General features: G+C 43.8%; 1 protein-coding gene across 1 annotated transcript in view; it reads right to left on the reverse strand.

Annotated features, from left to right (window-relative positions):
* Window positions 1–7,902: 7,902 nt before the first annotated feature.
* The window catches only part of ADAMTS9 (ADAM metallopeptidase with thrombospondin type 1 motif 9), a 185,860-nt gene continuing 175,759 nt past the window's right edge, over window positions 7,903–18,003 (reverse strand). The window contains exons 39-40 of the mRNA XM_004368663.1: window positions 10,772–10,866; window positions 7,903–8,059 (exon numbers count right to left, since the gene is read on the reverse strand). Of these exons, the coding sequence (XP_004368720.1) occupies window positions 10,777–10,866 (90 nt within the window). The 3' untranslated portion in view covers window positions 7,903–8,059; window positions 10,772–10,776. The remainder of the gene's footprint in view (window positions 8,060–10,771; window positions 10,867–18,003) is intronic.

Here is an 18,003-nt window from a genome sequence, read left to right on the forward strand (position 1 = left end):
ACATGTGTCCCAGAATTTTCACCAAGGATGTGGCTACACAATCTTTTGTTAAAGAGATTAAGCCTGTGGCTGGTGGATCTAATGCCACTATCACAGCAGAAAACCCATAGGCTTAGTCTGAAGGAGACAGAGAAAGAAGGAAAAGAAGAATGCTGTCTGCCTCTTGGAATTCTATAGGCAGGAAACAGGCCAAAGGAACTCTATCTGCTGTCCTCCAAGAAAAGGACCATACCTGGAGTATCTTGGAGATTAGCAGACCTGTTAGAAGGAGCACAGGAAGCAGGGCTTTCCAGGTTTCAAAGGGTGGGGCCATAGTCTCCTGGATCTCGACGGATGGGGCCACAGCCTCCTAGGTTTCAAAGAGTCGGATCTTTGCCATCTCAGTTCCGGAGTGTGGGGCTGCCATTAAGGTGTGCCAAGGGGATGGGGTTTTGCCCAAAACTGAGGAGCAGGGCTGCCATTCCCAAGGGGCAGAAGAATGGGGCCCGCTGGGACCAAGGGGGAGAGGTCATCACTCAGATGGGCTAGGAGAATGGGGTGGCCCAAAGCCAAGTGAGCGGTTGCTGTCCCAGAGGGCCTGAAGCCCAGCGCTGAGAGGTCTTCACCCAGAATCCAGAGGGTATGGCCAATACGCAGAGTCTGGAGGGCAAGGCCATTACCCAGATGGTCCCAAAGAACAGAAGATTATTTTCAAGCTTGAGCGGTGGTGTAAATTGTTCTGCTGGGTTTTAGACTTGCTCGGTGCCTGTTATGCCTTCTTTCCCTCAAATTTCTCCCATTTATAATGGAAATGTCTACCCTGTGCCTGTCCCACTATTGTACTTGGAAACAAACAATTTTTAATCTTGATTTCACAGGTTCACAGATGGAGGAGAATTTTACCCCAGGATGGAATACACCAAAAGTCTCACCCAATATTTGATTTAAATGATTCAGATGATGAGATTTTGTACTTGGAGTTGATTTAAGACTTTTGGGATGGTGTGATGGAGTGAATATATTTTGCTTGTGGGCAGGGCATGAATCTGGGGGTGCTAAAAGGCAGAATGTTATGGACTGAACTGTGTCCCCCAAAAATATGTGTTGTAAATCCTAATTTCTATGCCTGTGGTTATAATCCCATTTGGGAATGAGTTGTCTTCATTATGTTAATGAGACAGGATTAGTGTAGGGAGTATCTTGAGTCAATCTCTTCTGAGAAATAAAAGAGATTAAACAAGCCAGCAGCGAATAGATGGGGTAAGAGAGATGCCAAGACCCATGGAGATAGCCATGAAACCAGGAAACAGAAGTTGAAGAGATGAGGACCTTCCTCCAGAGCGGACAGAGACAGAAAGCCTTCTCCTAGAGCTGGCGCTCTGAATCCGAACTTCTAGCCGCCTAACCTGTGAGAAAATAATTTTCTGTTTGTAAAGCCACCCACTTGTGGTATTTCTGTTACAGCAGCATTAGATAACTAAGATGGGGGCTAACTGGAGAATTCCTCTATCTTGGTTTCTCAGGGCTCTGTGGCTGCTAACTGCTGGTATTTAGTACAGAATATAGCTGAGCAACCAGAGGAAATGTCCCAGTTGGGACTGCTTTCACTCTTTCTCTGTTAGCTCGTGTGAAGAAAGGTTCTAGGTTTTCTCTTCTTTCTACGTGAAGCTCATAGGTGTGGAAAGGCCAGTGTGCCAGAAGTGAGGAGATCTGGGCTCTAATCTTGGTGATGTCATTTCATGAATTACATGTCCTGGGGACACTTCTTTGGGTCTCACCTACACTGAGTGATTAAGACCCAGGGTTTGGGAGTCAGACTGTCAGACCCTTATAACCCTCCATTTCCTCATCTTTAAAATGGGGGTGAAAACAGACTGCTGTCTTGAGGGTTCCATCTGAGGTCACCTGCAAAGCATTTAGCACAGTTCCTAGCACATTTTGGGCTCAGGGTGAATGGTGCCTGCTGAAGTTGTGCAAAGGCATGCCTCTGTTCTGTCACATAGTAAATGGCCAATAAATGTAGTTATTATTACTCCTGAAGCCCTGGTGGTGCAGTGGTTAAGAGCTCAACTGCTAACCAAAAGGTCAGCATTTCGAATCCACCAGCTGCTCCTTGGAAACCCTATGGGGCAGTTGTACCCTGTCCTATAGGGTCACTATGAGTCAGAATTGACTCAACAGCAATGGGTTTATTATTATTCTTGTAATGTAGTTATCATTATTGGTGGTGGTCAATACAGTCTGTCAGGCCTTCTAGTGCTGACATGCTCTGATTCACAAATTTCTTTCCCATTTTAGGAAAGGAGACAGAACAGCAGTATTTCGTGAGCAAATGGAATCTGTGAGGCACTGTCTTAGTTCCCAGGATTGCCATACCAGAGTACCACAAAGTGGGCAGCTTATCAGAACAGACAATCTCACAGTTCTGGAGACTAGGAGTCCAAAATCAGGGGATCAGCCCTGTTGGTTCCTTCTGAGGGGTCTGAGGGAGAATCTGCTCCACGCCTCGCTCCCCACTTTTGGTGACAGCTGACAATGGTTGGTGTTCCCTGACTTGCAGGTCATCCAGTCTCTGCCTCCACTGTCACCTGGCTGTCTTGTTTCTGCGTCTCTCTCTGTCTCTCTTCCTCTTTTATAAAGACACACTCATACTGAACTGGACCCATCCTACTTCAGGATGACTTCATGTTAGCTGATAACATCTTCCAAACCTGGATTTCCACAGCAGCACAACTGGAGGAGCATAGTCCATGTCACTGAACTGTGCACGTCGAAATTTTTTTTTCCTTTTTTTTTTTTTTATTGTACTTCAGGTGAAGGCTTACAGAACAAATAGTTTCACCTGAAGTACAATAAAAAAATTTAAAAAAAAAATAAATGTTTTGTCAAGTCAAAACAAACAAACAAACAAAAAAACTGTATTTCCCAACAAAGTCATGCTCACAGATACCTGGAGTTAGAATCTTGAGAGGGAAGATGATCCTCCATTATACAGGTGGGCCCAGTGGCATCACGATGGTCCTTTTAAGAGGGAGGCAAGGTGTGATGATGGAAACAGAAGTCAGAAAGGGCGAGAGAGATGTGAGCTGCTATCCAGTGGGCTCTGAAGATGAAAGAAGGGGCCAGGAGTCAAGGAACACAGGCAGCCTCTAGAAGCTGGAAAAGGCTAGGAAACGGATTCCTCCCTGGAGCCTCGAGAAAGAACACAATCTTCCAACCCATTTTGGATGTCTGGACTCCAGCACTGTAAGATAATAAATTTGTGCTGTTTTAAAGTGCTGAGTTTGAGGAAATTTGTTACAGTAGTAAAAGAAAACGAATACAGAAGGTTTCCCTCAAATTTACATGGGATGATCTAACAGTGTCCTTAACTGGAATGAAAAGTATCTCCCTGTTGTATGTTGCTTCAGAGCTTACGCCCAGTACGACTCTCTGGGTCTACCACAAAGTGTGTGAGTACACAACGTTTATTCACGCTAAGAGTAAAACACAAATCTACCAGTTGCCCTTGAGTCAATACTGACTCATGGTGACCTCACGTGCGTCAGGGTAGAACTCTGCTCCAAAGGGTTTTCAACAGCTGTGGCCTTTCAGAAGTAGATTACCAGGTATTTCTTCCAAGGTGTCTCTGGGTGGATTCAAACCACCAACCTTTTGATTAGTAGCTGAGCACTTAACCATTTGTGCCACCCAGGGACTCATGCTAAGACTTATGATATAATAACGTTTAAGAGAATAAGAACCATTATATTAATATTTTTTGTTAAGGAGTATGAAAAATTTTGATAGTTTATGTAATTGTCATGCTTTTGAACTATTAGACTGGCAGCCTGTAATGCCAATTTAAAAGGTGTCCTTGAATACTTGATTTAGACTTGTGGTTTTAAGTTAAAACCATACTAAGTGAATTTTCCATTTTGGAACATTTAAAAATACTTTAAGGCCACTGATTTATATTATATTTTTGTATTTACAGGAATTATTTACTCACAAAGTTTTTTTTTTTTTTTTTTTTGTTAAGCGAGATAACTGAAGGACTTAAGAGAACTAAAATTAATTAAATGTATAAATGCTTCATAAAATACTTGAAAGTTTTTAATTAACTAAGTTATGAATGGAGCAAACATTATTGAAAAGTGTTTAAAAAGTAATTGCTAAAATCTCGGCTGATAATAAGTAAAATAATAGAATTTGTAAGCTGAACTCAAAAGCTTAAGGAAGAGCTCAGTTTTGAACTTGTGAATGTACTAAACTGACTATTAACTGTCTTTCTACACACAAACACCATCTTCGACTGCACTCTAACATTCGTATCAACAGTCAGTCAAGTCATTCGACCCCAAGTCTTAACAAAATGACCCCACAGACAAGCTACGGATAAATGCGTGCATTTCTATGCCAAGTTGTCTTTCATTTTCTTTCCCATAATTCGATGTCTCTCTTACTATCACTTTGGACATTTTGTTCCTTTTGTCTGACTGGTTATCGTTGTGATGAACGATGTTGTAAAACAAGCTGGATCAACTAACGGGCATGAACCATACGTCCAGGGCTACCACAAAGATAGACTCCAAAAGTTTTGGGGGAAAAATTGATATCCGATATTTTAAAAACAAAAAACAAAAAAGGAGTCCTCATGGCAGTAAGACTAAACTCATGGTACAGTTATTTTTAATTCTGAGTTGCATACTCGAGGGGAGGAGCACAATCTTTGCAGGGCTTAGGACCTCTGAAGGTCTTAGGCACTCCCTACAAAACCACCTGTAAAGTAAGTAGCAAAAGGTGCAGACTTAACCGTGTGATGGGCTAGACTGAGACTAAAATGGCAGAGCAGGACCTCTCTCGCCATCTGTTGGTGACAGGCAGAGAGTTTCCCATGTCCACTGCGGCTGGTCTTGGTGGCAGGTTTTCAAGCTGACACACAGCCTTGTTGGAAGTGATGGAAGGTGGAGAAGGAGGAGGCTCTCACCAGCCTCTCTGAAACAGCAATACACTTGCCTGCCAGCACCTGGCACTCCCCGTCCTTCCCTGCGCTAGTCCTCTTTATGGTATTTATCAGGAAGCGCTGGGTGGCTGCTAACCAAAAGACTGGAGGTTCAAGTCCACCCAGACGAGCCTCAGAAGAAAGACCTGGTGATCGACCTCCAAAAAATCAGCCACTGAAAACTCTATGGAGCACAGTTTTACTCTGACACACATGGGATTGGCACCGTGAGTCAGAGTTGACTTGACGGCAACTGGTTATGGTACTTATCACCACCTGACGATTATTTCACTCGCTATTTATCACTTTTGTACCAATTAGAAGAGAAAGGAAAGTTGACACTCTAGGCCAAGAGGACAATGGCCCAGGTGACAGCTTTGAAGTAGGAAAGTTCGGATGCCCAGGAATGACATAACCTGCTGTGATGGGATGTGAATGTCCACTGTGCAAAACGCAGCCATACCGTTCACCAGAAAATAAGTCCAGGATGCTTTCCTTGGTATTTGCTTATCTTCTCTCTCTTCTGTCACCACTAAAGGATCCCTGGTGGCACAATGGTTAAGTGCTCGACTGCTAACCAAAAGGTTGGCGGTTCGAACCCACCATGGGAGAAAAATGTGGCATCTGCTTCTGTAAAGATTTACAGCTGTGGAAACCCTGTGGGGGCAGCTCTACTCTGTCCTACAGGGTCGCTGTGAGTTGGAATCGACTCGGCAGCAGTGGGTTTGGTTTGTCACCACTAAAATGTAAGCTTCACAAGAGTAGAGATTTTTGTAGGTTTTGTTCACTGCTTGTGGCAGAAGCAGCTAATTCCCCCATTATCCATTCTCCCCTTCTTTCTCTCAGTAATAGAACTTAGTATTAGCTGGGCACGTGGTTGCCAGTGACAGAGAATATTTCCCAGCCTCCCCTGCAGTTAGATGTGGCCATGCCATCTAAGTAACAGCTGGTAAGCTGTGAGTAACAGTTACCTGTGCATCTTCCAAGTCTTGCCGTAAAATGACTGCCCCTTCTGGCAGGCCAGACAGGCTCCTGAGTGGCACTAATGGTTTGAGCTTGACTACTAACCTAAAGGTTGGTGTTCGACTCTACCCAGAGGCTCCTCAGAAGAAAGGCCTGGCGATCTGCTTCCATAAAGATCACAGCCAAGAAAACCCTACAGAGCAGTTCTACTCTGCAACACATGGGGTTGCCATGAGTCGGAATTGACTCAGCGGTACCTGATAATGGTACTGGTCTCCAGTAGTGTTGCTTGGAGAACTCTCATTTCCCAGGACACATCAGTCCACAGGGTAGAAACCACTGTGCAGAAAATCAACAATTAAGCCCAAAGACTCCACTCAATTAGCTTTCCTGTTTTGTTTGTTCATTTGCTTCCCTTCACACAGACAAGAGGCTTAAGTCTCCTATTCCAGAAGAACCATTTCAGTGGATGTGGACCATGAGAATCCAGGCCTTGGGGACAGTCCCCATGCCTCATCCACTGCTATGGCAACTGAAGTCAACAAGGTTAATAAAATCTGCGTTTCATCTCAAACTGCCAATTTTAAAAAACGAGAGACATTCCCATTCCATCACAAATCAAGAGTCCAGAAACCATGCGAAATACAAGTGTTTGGATGTGGTCATGGCATTTATTCATAATATATTTCGCAATGTATTAATATGGAGAATAACATTTATTCATATACTGCATATAACTTTTCCTGGAGCACTCTGGAGTTTATTTGTGGTTGGAGAATACTGCCAGGTTTTTCCTTATTCTTTGGTTTTGGGAAGTGGGCAGGGTTTCTCAAACCAAGCGTCTTCCATGGGCCACTGGTGATGACGTCCCTTCAGTCAGGCTGGAAGGGCAGAGAGACCACAGTTTTGGCACTTCCCTTGTGGAGAGAAGTAACGAAGAGTGGATTCATGGAAGATGAGAGAGATGTAGGCATCTTGTACTCCACAGTTCCCTTCTTCTCCCAAACGCAATTACGACAACAGCCGTGGACACCGGCAGGGTCTTAGGCTCGCGGCCGGAAGAGAAGTCACATCACGGGCCTCGAACCTGGTCTGAACTTCTCCAGGTGTGCTGGGGTGCTGAAGGCGCCCCCATCCTGCACATCCTCTGTCTTGCTCCAGGTAAGCTGGGATGCTGCTTCAGAGTATCTTGGCAAATCAGTGCGAGGGCATCCCTCTCCCAATGTCACTCTGTCACGAAGCTGCTGGGAGGACCCTTCACTTACCCACAGGGAGACCAAGGCACCATGGACTGAAGGAGAGTATTAGTAACAGCAAAAACAAAGTCGGACTCCCTTCCAAAAAAGGCACGTCCAGAAATAAGGGTAAACAGCTGGTCTTCTTCTATCCAAGTGATTCTGTCCATTGGGCATTGCCCTTCCATTCTTCCCTTTTATTAAAAGTGTTTACGTTTCTAAGTCTGAAGGTCACTTAAATACATACAACGTTAGCACCAGGGCATCGATTTCCCAGAGATCACATGAAACTAAATAGATACGTGACATAGTGAATAGGTGGTGCAAATCTGTGATATCACTAAACTACTTATTGGCTAATGATACTTTCCCAGAAATGTCAAAAATACCCCTAAGTGATTCTCATAGCACCTTGATGGCGGCTAGGTTGTTTTAAACAACAAATTACAATTAAAAAAAAAAGGAACCATGGAACATTTACAGATAGGAAGTAAACAACAGTGTACCGTGATAATGCAGGATCACTTTCGTCATATCACTACATACAATGTAGAGTACGTAAAATGCAGTGGTTTGACTGCAAGGAGCTCAATCATGCAACCGCAGTCACAATAGAATCATTTTACGTACAAAAATATTACATCACAATAAATAATTTCAAACATAAATATTAAACTTTACATCATTAGGATATTCCACACATATACACACACATATATACAGGTGATACATATGTGTGTGTGTACATATGTATATATATGCATATTTACACCTATGAACACGCACACACACACACAAGCGTACGAGTCCTCACACACACACAGGCACCCAAATTTAAGGTGGAGGTATTGCATTACTATCCTTCATCCATCCCGTAACGGCTTCCTCTTCAGAGCACCTGAAAATAAAAACAAACAAACAGGAAATGTGAATCTTCTGCCTCAAAGGCCCCACATCAAGGGTAGGCAGACCATAAATGTTTACATACAGAATTTAGAAATGATATTTTATTATTTGTTCTAGATTGTAAAAGTAATGCTTGCTTGCTGAATGAAACTTGGAAATTTCAGGGAAGTAAAAAGAATAAAATAAAGTAAACACTAAATAAAAATTAATTACAGTATGTGTTTTGGTGTGTATATTCTCAGGAACACAAAAAATAAATTCAGAAGAAAAGAAAGCAGAAAACAACAGGGGTTGCCGAGGTTGTGGAGAAACTGGAACTCTCATCCCCTGCTGGCGGGAATGTAAAACAGTGCAGCAACTGTGGAAAAGAGTCTGGCAGTTCCTCAAAAAGCTGAACACAGAACTACAATACGACCCAGCAATCCCAACCCTAGGAATATACCCAGAAGAAGTGAAGGCAGGGATGCAAACAGAAACCCGCACACCAGGGTCCGCTGCAGCACTTTTCACACGAGCCAAAAGGTGGTGGCAAAACGCCCATCAACAGATGAGTGAATAAACAAAGTGCGGTATCTACACGCAATGGAATGGTGCACAGCTGTAAAGAGAAATGAAGTTCTGATACACAACATGGATGAACTGTGAGAACACGGGACTGAAATCAGTCAGTGACGAAAGGACAAACTGAATACTGTATGACCTCACTTACATGAAACCCCATCTGAGGTAACTGCTCTCCGATTATTAGTATATTTCCTTCTAGGGACCGAGGACACTGGCTTTGGTGTAGGACACTCCTGGGTTCTCCCTAAGGAACTGACTGCCACCTTGGGCAACCTACTTAATTGTTCTGGGCCTCAGCTTCCTTATCTGGAAAATGAGGACAACAGACCCAACTTGGGGTCTGGTTGTGAAGATTCAATGAAATATGCCCATAAGGTGCTTAGCCTGGTGCCTGACATATAGTGGAAAAAAAAAAAAAAAAAAGCCCAGTTACCCTCGAATCATCTTCGACTCATGGTGACCTGTGTGTGTCAGAATAGAACTGTGCTCCACAGGGTTTTCAGTGGCTGATTTTTCAGAAGTAGATCACCAGGCCTTTCTTCCAAGGTGCCTGTAGGTAGACTTGAATCTGTAATCTTTTATTTAGTGGCAAAGCCAGTTAACTGTTTGCACCACCCAGGGACTCTGACATAGTAAGGGCTCAGTAAACGCCATCACCATTATCATTACTATAGTACTCCTGCCATTGCTATTATCATTACTAGGATACTCCTGTCATTACTATTATCACTACATCACTACTACCATTACTATGATACTCCTGCCATCACCATTATCATTACTATAGTAATCCTGCCATTGCTATTATCATTACTAGGATACTCCTGTCATTACTATTATCACTACATCACTACTACCATTACTATGATACTCCTGCCATCACCATTATCATTACTATAGTAATCCTGCCATTGCTATTATCATTACTAGGATACTCCTGTCATTACTATTATCACTACATCACTACTACCATTACTATGATACTCCTGCCATCACCATTATCATTACTATAGTAATCCTGCCATTGCTATTATCATTACTAGGATACTCCTGTCATTACTATTATCACTACATCACTACTACCATTACTATGATACTCCTGCCATCACTACTACCACCAGTATGATACTCTTGCCATCACTATTATCATTACTATGATACTCCTGTCATCACTATTCTCACTACTATGATACTCCTGCCATTAGTGTTATCATTACCACGATACTCCGGCCGTCACTATTATCATTAGTATGATACTCCTCCACCACTATTATCACTACTATGATACTCCTGCCATCACTATTATCACCTTAATGATACTCCTGCCATCACTATTATCATTACTATGATACTCCTGCCATCATTATCACCTTAATGATACTCCTGCCATCACTATTATCATCACTATGATACTCCTGCCATCACTATTATCACTATGATACTCCTGCCATCACTATTATCATCACTATGATACTCCTGCCATCACTGTTATCACTACTATGATACTCCTGTCATCACTATTATCACTACTATGATACTCCTGCCATCACTATTATCATTACTACGATACTCCTGCCACCATTATCATCACTATGATACTCCTGTCATCAGTTTTATCACTACCATAATACTCCTGCCATCAGTATTATCATTACTACAATACTCCTGCCATCACTGTTGTTACTATGATATTCCTGCCATCACTATTATTGTTGCTATGATACTCCTGCCACCACCATTATCATTACTATAACATTCCTAGGCAGTACTTTCCAAGGGTGCTCTCTGAGTCACCTGCCTCAGAACTCAGTGGGGAGGTTGTTAAGAATGCAGATCCCTGGGCCCAGCAGAGACCTAACGGAGCAGGTTCTCCGGGGGTGGAGGCCCGTGAGCAGAGCTGTTAGTCAGCCCTGATGCAGGAGGCCTAGGACCTCACCTTCACAGCCAGGGTGGAGACAGAGAGTTTCGGTCCTATGAGGACAGACGAGCAAGAGAGAAAAAGGCAGGACAGTTCCAGGTCTGCTTCAAGATGCTTCCCAGTCACCCTGTCTGGGGCAGCTGACCTGCCCACACTCAATCATTAGGAAATAGAGAGATAGAGAGAGAGACACACAGATGGACAGACAGAAGACTGACTCACCTTAGCTACAGAACGCGCACCTCCAGGCCAGTGCCAGAGGAAGGAGTGCACTTCCCACAGTAACCGCCACATCTCCCTATGACTCGGGTACCGTCCTGCAAGAAGAGCATCGTCTTAGACCACCTGCTTGGCTAATGCTTTCAGGAGTATTTCTTACTTGCGCGGTAGGTACTTGTGGAAGGTATTTGAAACTATCAGGCATTATTGAACCAGCAGGGTCAGCACAATGGACTCAAGCATAATGAGGACTGTGAGGATGGCGCATGACCAGGCAGTGTTCGTTCTGCTGTGCATGGGGTCGCTATGAGTCAGAACCGACTCGAGGCAGCTGACAACAACAGTGTCAGCCATGAACTTCATTTGCTCTCACAGACTTAACCGTCATCCATTTTAGGACTTTCTCTGGAGTCAGAAATAGAAGCCATGTACCCTGACCTGTCCTACCAGAAGTCAGGATGACTTAGCAGTGATACAGTTTGACTGTGATTTTTTACCTCAGGGTTGAGATTGAAATTTTTCTTTTTTTAAAAAAAAATTTTTTTTAATTGTATTTCAGATGAAGGTTTACGGAACAAATAGTTTCTCATTAAACAGTCAGTACACATATTGTTTTATGACATTGGTTAACAACCCCATGACATGTCAACACTCTCCCTTCTCGACCATAGAGGACCTTTCTTTTCGTTTGGTGAAAATATAAATAGCCAGAGTAACACCATTTCAAACATTTCTACATGTACAATTCAGTGACATCAATTACTTTCTTCCAGTTGTGCTGCTATTCTCACTATCCTTTTCCAAATTACTCCATCACCATTATCTTCAACTCACTGCCCCCAGGCTTCCCATTAAACCTTTTGAGTTGCTGTTGTCAATTTGATCTCACATAATTTTTTTTTTTTTGTACCTTAGATGAAGGTTTACAGAACAAATAGTTTCTCATTAAACAGTGAGTATACATATTGCCGTATGACAATGGTTAACAACCCCACGACAGGTCAACAGTGTCCCTTCTCAACCTTGGGTTCCCTATCACCAGCTTTCCTGTCTCCTTCTGCCTTCTAGTCCTTGTCCCTGGATTGTTGTGCCCCATTAGCCCTGTTCTGTTTTATGGGGCTGTCCAATCCCCGGCTGAACGGTGAACCTCTGGAGTGACTTCACCACTGAGCTAAAAGGTTGTCCAGGGGCCATACTCTCGGGGTTTCTCCAGCCTGTCAGGCCAGTAAATCTGGTCTTTCAGTTAGAATTTTGTTCTACATCCTTCTCCAGCTCTGTCCAGGACCCTCTGTTGTGATCCCGGTCAGAGCAGTCAGTGGTGGTAGCTGGGCACCATCTGGCTGTACTGGACTCAGTCTGGTGGAGGCCTTGGTAGCTGTGGTCCATTAGTCCTTCGTACTAATCTTTTCCTTGTATCTGTTCTCTTCATTCTCCCTTGCTCCCGAAGGGCTGAGACCAGTGGAGTATCTTAGATGGCTGCTCACAGGCTTTTAAGATCCCAGACGTGACTCACCAAGGTAGAATATAGTACAATGTCTTTATAAACTGTATTATGCCAATTGAGCCAGATGTTCCCCAAGACCGTGGTCCCCACAGCCCTCCGCCCAGCAATTCAGACCCTCAGAGAGTTTGGATGTGTCTATGGAGCCTCCATGACCTTTCCTTGTACAAGTTCTGAACAAGAACTGCTCTCAGTCACTATAATTGACCACTTAATGGTTTTGGACATTAGCTTTTGCTTTCGACTTGATAATATTTCTTAATGCAATCAATTTAAATTGAAAACACAAAAATGCAAGACTTCTAGACAAGTCATTTCAATGACAACTGGTGTTTGAATCACAAGGGATGTTAAGCTGCTTTCTACATTTCCCATATTGTCCAAAATCAAAACAAGAAGCTCCATTGCCATTCCACACAAATTTACAGAAGGCATATTTCCCATGTTTAACTACAGTTCCAGCAATGTTTTTTGGACTTTGATACAAGTGCCAGGAAATTTTCATGGTTTAAAATCCACTGAACTGTTCAGTTAAGGAGTTTCTATCTCACCTTCAATTGGAAATGATTAATCAGCGATGTAATGACACGCTAACGAGAAAAATCTAAAAAAATTACAGATGTGTATCAAATGATGAATCTGGTCAGTTACAATTACATGGTTGTGGACTGGACACCTACCTATCTGTATTCTGGGGCCCTGGTGGAGCAGTGGTTAAGAGCTCGGCTGCTAACCAACATGTCGGCAGTTCGAATCCACCAGCCACTCCTTGGAAACCCTATGGGCAGTGCTACTCTGTCCTATGGGGTTGCTATGAGTTGGAATCGACTCGACAGCAACGAGTTTTTTTTTTTTTTTAATCTATCTTTACAGAAAGACATTTTCAAAGATGAAATATGTAAAATCTCATTTCAGATCAACATTAACTGCTAAGTATTTGCAATCAATTTTAATAAGAGTATACTAATTAAGCAAAATGTTATCTTCCCTCAGTATGACAGGCTTCTCATTAGCAGGCCTGTATTATAACAAAAATTGTACTCAATTATGATTATATTTCGAATTTCATCAATACAAGTTTGTTTTCTCTTTTGTCATGTAAGTACATACATAATAGCATGGATTTTGCCTCTTGGCCTCAAAGCCTGAGACATTTACTATCTGGCCCTTTCCAGAAGAAATTTGCCCACTCGGTCCTGAAGCCCTGCAGTCTGTTGCTGCCTCCCTCTCCAGACTCGTCCTGCACCACTGCTCTTCTGACATGTCCCTTACACAAGGGGCTTTGCACTTGCTGTTCCCTCTAACTGGAAGTCCCTTCCCTCTGCCTCTCCTGTGCACTGTACCATCCCAACTTTTGCCTGGAAAATTCTTCAGAACTCAGCTCAAAGGCCACCTCTTCTGAGAAGCCTTCCTGACTGCGTTTCCTGCTGCATAATAGTGTCCTCTAACTGAGTGATTACTTCTTTAAAGTCTGTCTTTGTGCAAGAATGGAAGCTTCAAGATGGCAGGGCCAACATCCTGTTAAAATCAGACAGTCAGCTGCTAATCAAAACGTCAGCAGTTCGAATCTACCATCCGCTCCTTGGAAACCCTGTGGGGCAGGTCTACGCTGTCCTGTAGGGTCGCTGTGAGTTGGAATCGACTCAGAGGCAATGGGTTTGGGTTTCTGGTATTGGTTCCGGAGCGAACCCCTGCTCCCACCGGCTGGTTTTGGTCAACATGTGGTCTTCCAGCCCGGAGTCTTCTCACTAGACTTAAGTATGGGGCTGGTGGCCTCAGGATGCTGACATCCTAGGAATGTCTTCTGTCTCATCAAAAATTTATGCTCCACCCAAACCCTCTACTGACCCAGCGTAAGAGATATCCTGAGACAGACTGCCTAGGCCTTGCATTTAACCAGTAACCTTCAAGTAGATTCTGACTCATGGCGGCCCCATGTGTGTCAGAGTAGAACTGTGCTCTGTAGGGTTTTCAATGGCTGATTTTTCAGAGGATCGCCAAGCCTTTCTTCCAAGGACTTGAAACTCCAACCTTAGCAGCCAAGCGCTCTAACGTTTGTACCACTCAGGGACTCCGGGGCTTGTACTACAGCTTTAAATAACCTCTTTAAGCCTTGGCTCCCTCCTGTGTCTGTAACACGGGGATGATAAGAGTTTCCACTCATAGTTTTGCTCTAAATGAACTCATGCATGCAAGGTGCTCAGCACAGTACTTGGCCTAATGTACTCACTCAATGAATACCAGCCATTACTATTGTAAAGGCTTTTTTTTTTTCTAATGAGGGCTCTCCATCACAGCCTGTTCTCATGACAGTGAGGAACAGTCTGGGTAGTTACCAAGTTGCTGATACTGACTTCACAATGCTCATGCTATCTCATTAACTGGGGCTCTGTTAATTTGATTCTTAGATAAAGGCTGAGCTAAAACTGATCATTTTCACCACAGAATAAAAAAGCCACACTGCACAAACCAATACCATAAACATGATTGTCATGGAAACAATGTCTATTTCAGAGAAAAAGGTGTTTTCCAGCATTTTAGAAGAACCCACTCACACACAACAAAACGTTAATTGTAAATGATTTTTAGTTCTTTAAAGCAGGCCTTCTAAGAATCTTCTTTTCAGTGAATATTTTCTAACCTTGTTTGAGCTATTACATATAATTTAAATGAATGAATCTCTGTTCCATTAAGGATAGTCTGCATTTCATATTTTGTTTTACTAATTCTGATGTCTTTCTCAGTCAGTATGACTAAGAGAGTGTGAATCACGTGATTTAGGATGGTCATTAACTCTTCTGACTGAAATTATTTACACTTCTTTGGAGTGTGCTGATGGTGGAAGACAGCAGGTCGGGGGGGTGGATGTGGAATTCTGCTAAGACTATCCATACAGATAATAACAAATGGAGAAGTGATTTTAGGTCCTAAAATCCCAAGTTAGACTGAAAATCATGTGTGGTAAAATGTACCCTTGACTGTCCTTGAAATTGCCCATAGAACATAGAATATGCATTTGTTTTTGAGCACAGCCCTAGACAGTCACATATATGAATATACGTATTGTTGCGTTGTTAGCTGGTACTGAGTCAGCTCCAACTCACGATAACCTCACGTTCAACAGAACGAACGCTGCCCGGCCCTGTGCCATCTTCCTGATGGGTGGTATGTCTGAGTCCATGGTTGTAACCACTGCGTCCATCCATCTTGCTGAGGGTTTCCCTCATTTTCACTGACCCTCTGATTTACCAAACAGTAATTAGTAATTAGTAATTTCTAGTAATTAGTCTTTCCTAAGGACGTGTCCAGAGTAAGTGAGGTGAAGTCTCGTCATCTTCGCTTCTAAAGAGCACCGTAGTTGTGGTAAGGCTAACAGGCTGGTTCTTCTGGCAGCCCACGGCATAGCCGATATTCTTTGCCCGCCATAGTCCGAATGCACCCATGCTTCTTCTGTCTTCCTTTTTCATTATCCAACTTCCACAGCCATACGAGACCGAAAGGGCCATGGCTGGGTCAGATGCATCTAACATTCCATCTAACATTCCATCTAATATTCCATCTAATATTCCTGTTCCAGCTGCTGTTGAGTCAATTCTGATTCATGGCAACCCCATGTGTGTCAGAGTAGGGCTGTGCTCCATAGGATTTTCAATAAAGGATTTTTCAGAAGTAGATTGCCAGGCCTTTCTTCCAAGTCACCTCTGGTGGACTCGAACTTCCAACATTTTGGTTAGCAGCTGAGAGCATTAACTGTACCACTCAGGGACTCCCAATATATGTGTGTAAACTGGAGGCTGTCGAGTCCATTCCAGCTCGTGTGTTACAGAGTAGAACTGCTCCATAGGGTTTTCTTGGTTGTAATCTTTATGGAAGCAGATGGCCAGGCCTTTCTTCTACAGAGCTGCTGGGTGGATTCAAATCGCCAACCTTTAGGCTGAACACAAACTGTGCCACCCAGCGACCTCAATATATGTATAAACCTAATTTCTATAAGAATGTACAGAATAAAAAGCACCATATATAAAATGTCATTTTGCAGGATTTTACTATTCTAGTCTGTAGTATGATTACTACACTAGGCAGATGGCTGAATTTCCATAAATTAATTACAGGTTAGGAGGCAGTTCCATAGATAATGAGAGCTGACTGAACCTCTCCCTTCCTCTGCCCAGAGATGTTTTTACCTCAGGTTGCCTTAACTCCCCTGGACTGTAAAGGAACCGAGTTCATCTCCTCTATGGCAAGGCATCTTTCATTAATTTTTAATTTCAAAGCAATTCTTTGATTTATAGCCTTTTCTCCAGCACAAGGGATGTTCGATAGGCCCTAGGGCCAGGAAGCCAGCCTTACAAAGACAGGTCCCTGATTCCCACCCAACTCCACAAATTCCCAGGCACCCAAGGAAGGCAAGAAGACCTGTCAGCCTGCTTCAGGCCTGTTCAGAACCTCCTCCCAAGACTGAGGGGCAGACACACAACTCCCAGAATGGGCTTGTGGGGCTGGGGTGGGATTCTGAACAGGGCTGAAGGGTGCCTGCATATCCTAGAACATTTGTGAGTGGAGGGTACACAGAACGTCACTGGCTGAGCAGTTCAGAGTTTTAACTCTTTCTCTCAGACCTCACAGCTGGGCCCCGTTTTCCTTTCTGCCTGTCTGCCTCTCACAAAGAGGACCAGGCAGAGTAGAAACGCATCAGTCCCTGAACCTAGCAAGTGTAGTCAAAGCATCTGCCTGGAAGTCCACCCCTGGACCAAGGGAGTGTCCCCCACGACTCGTCCCTGAGCGGGTAGGCTGGGGGCCCACGTGGACAAACTCCACATGATACCGTGTGGTCCAGGGCAGCTCCAGCCTCACTCAGCCCACAGTCTGCTGTCCTTCCATTCACCATCGCAAGCAAGGTCGCTTTCTTAGTCACCTTGGCCAACTTCTGAAACCTACGGCAAGCCTCAGGGCTGTGAAAAAGTTGTAACATTAATAACCAGGTTCCAGCTGCCACTGAGTTGACTCTGACTCATGGCGACCCCACGTGTGTCAAAGTAGAACTGTGCTCCGTAGGGTTTTCAAAGGTGGATTTTTTGGAAGTAGATCACCAGGTATTTCTTCAAGGGTGCCTCTGAGTGGACTCCAACTTTGAATCTTCAGTTAGCAACCGAGTGTGTTGATCTTCTGCAGCACCCAGGGTCTCCAGGGATTGCATTACAACTGCAACATTAATAGCTGACCGTGATGGTTAAAGTTGAGTGTCAAACTGGTTGGCCATTATTCTCGTGGTTTGGCAGTTATGTGATGCTGCAGTTATCCTCCATTTTGTGATATAACGTAATCGCCTCCGTGATGTGATCTGATGTGATCAGCCAATCAGTTGTAAGGGAAGTTTCCTCGGGGGTGTGGCCTGCATCCAATATAAAAGAATGTTCTGGCAAAGCTCGCTGGCTTTTGCTCGCTCTGGATCCTGCATGGGGCTTGTCATCATCTGACCTTCGGTTCTTGGGACTTGAGCCAGCGGACTGCCATATTGCCTGCCGATCTTGGGATTCGTCAGCCTCCACAGCCTGTGAGCTAGCAGTCTGCTGTCTGACTTGCTGATCTTGGGTTCATCAGCCCCTGTAGCTACATGAGTCAGAAGAAGCCTCCAGCCTGATGCCTGACCCACAGACTTGAGTCTTGCCAGCCTCTACAACCGCGTGAGCTACTTCCTTGAGATAAATCTCTCTCTCTCTCTCTCTCTCTCTAT

The sequence above is a fragment of the Trichechus manatus genome, unplaced genomic scaffold (assembly GCF_000243295.1).
Source record: "Trichechus manatus latirostris isolate Lorelei unplaced genomic scaffold, TriManLat1.0 scaffold00001, whole genome shotgun sequence".
In the NCBI taxonomy this organism is placed as follows: domain Eukaryota; kingdom Metazoa; phylum Chordata; class Mammalia; order Sirenia; family Trichechidae; genus Trichechus; species Trichechus manatus.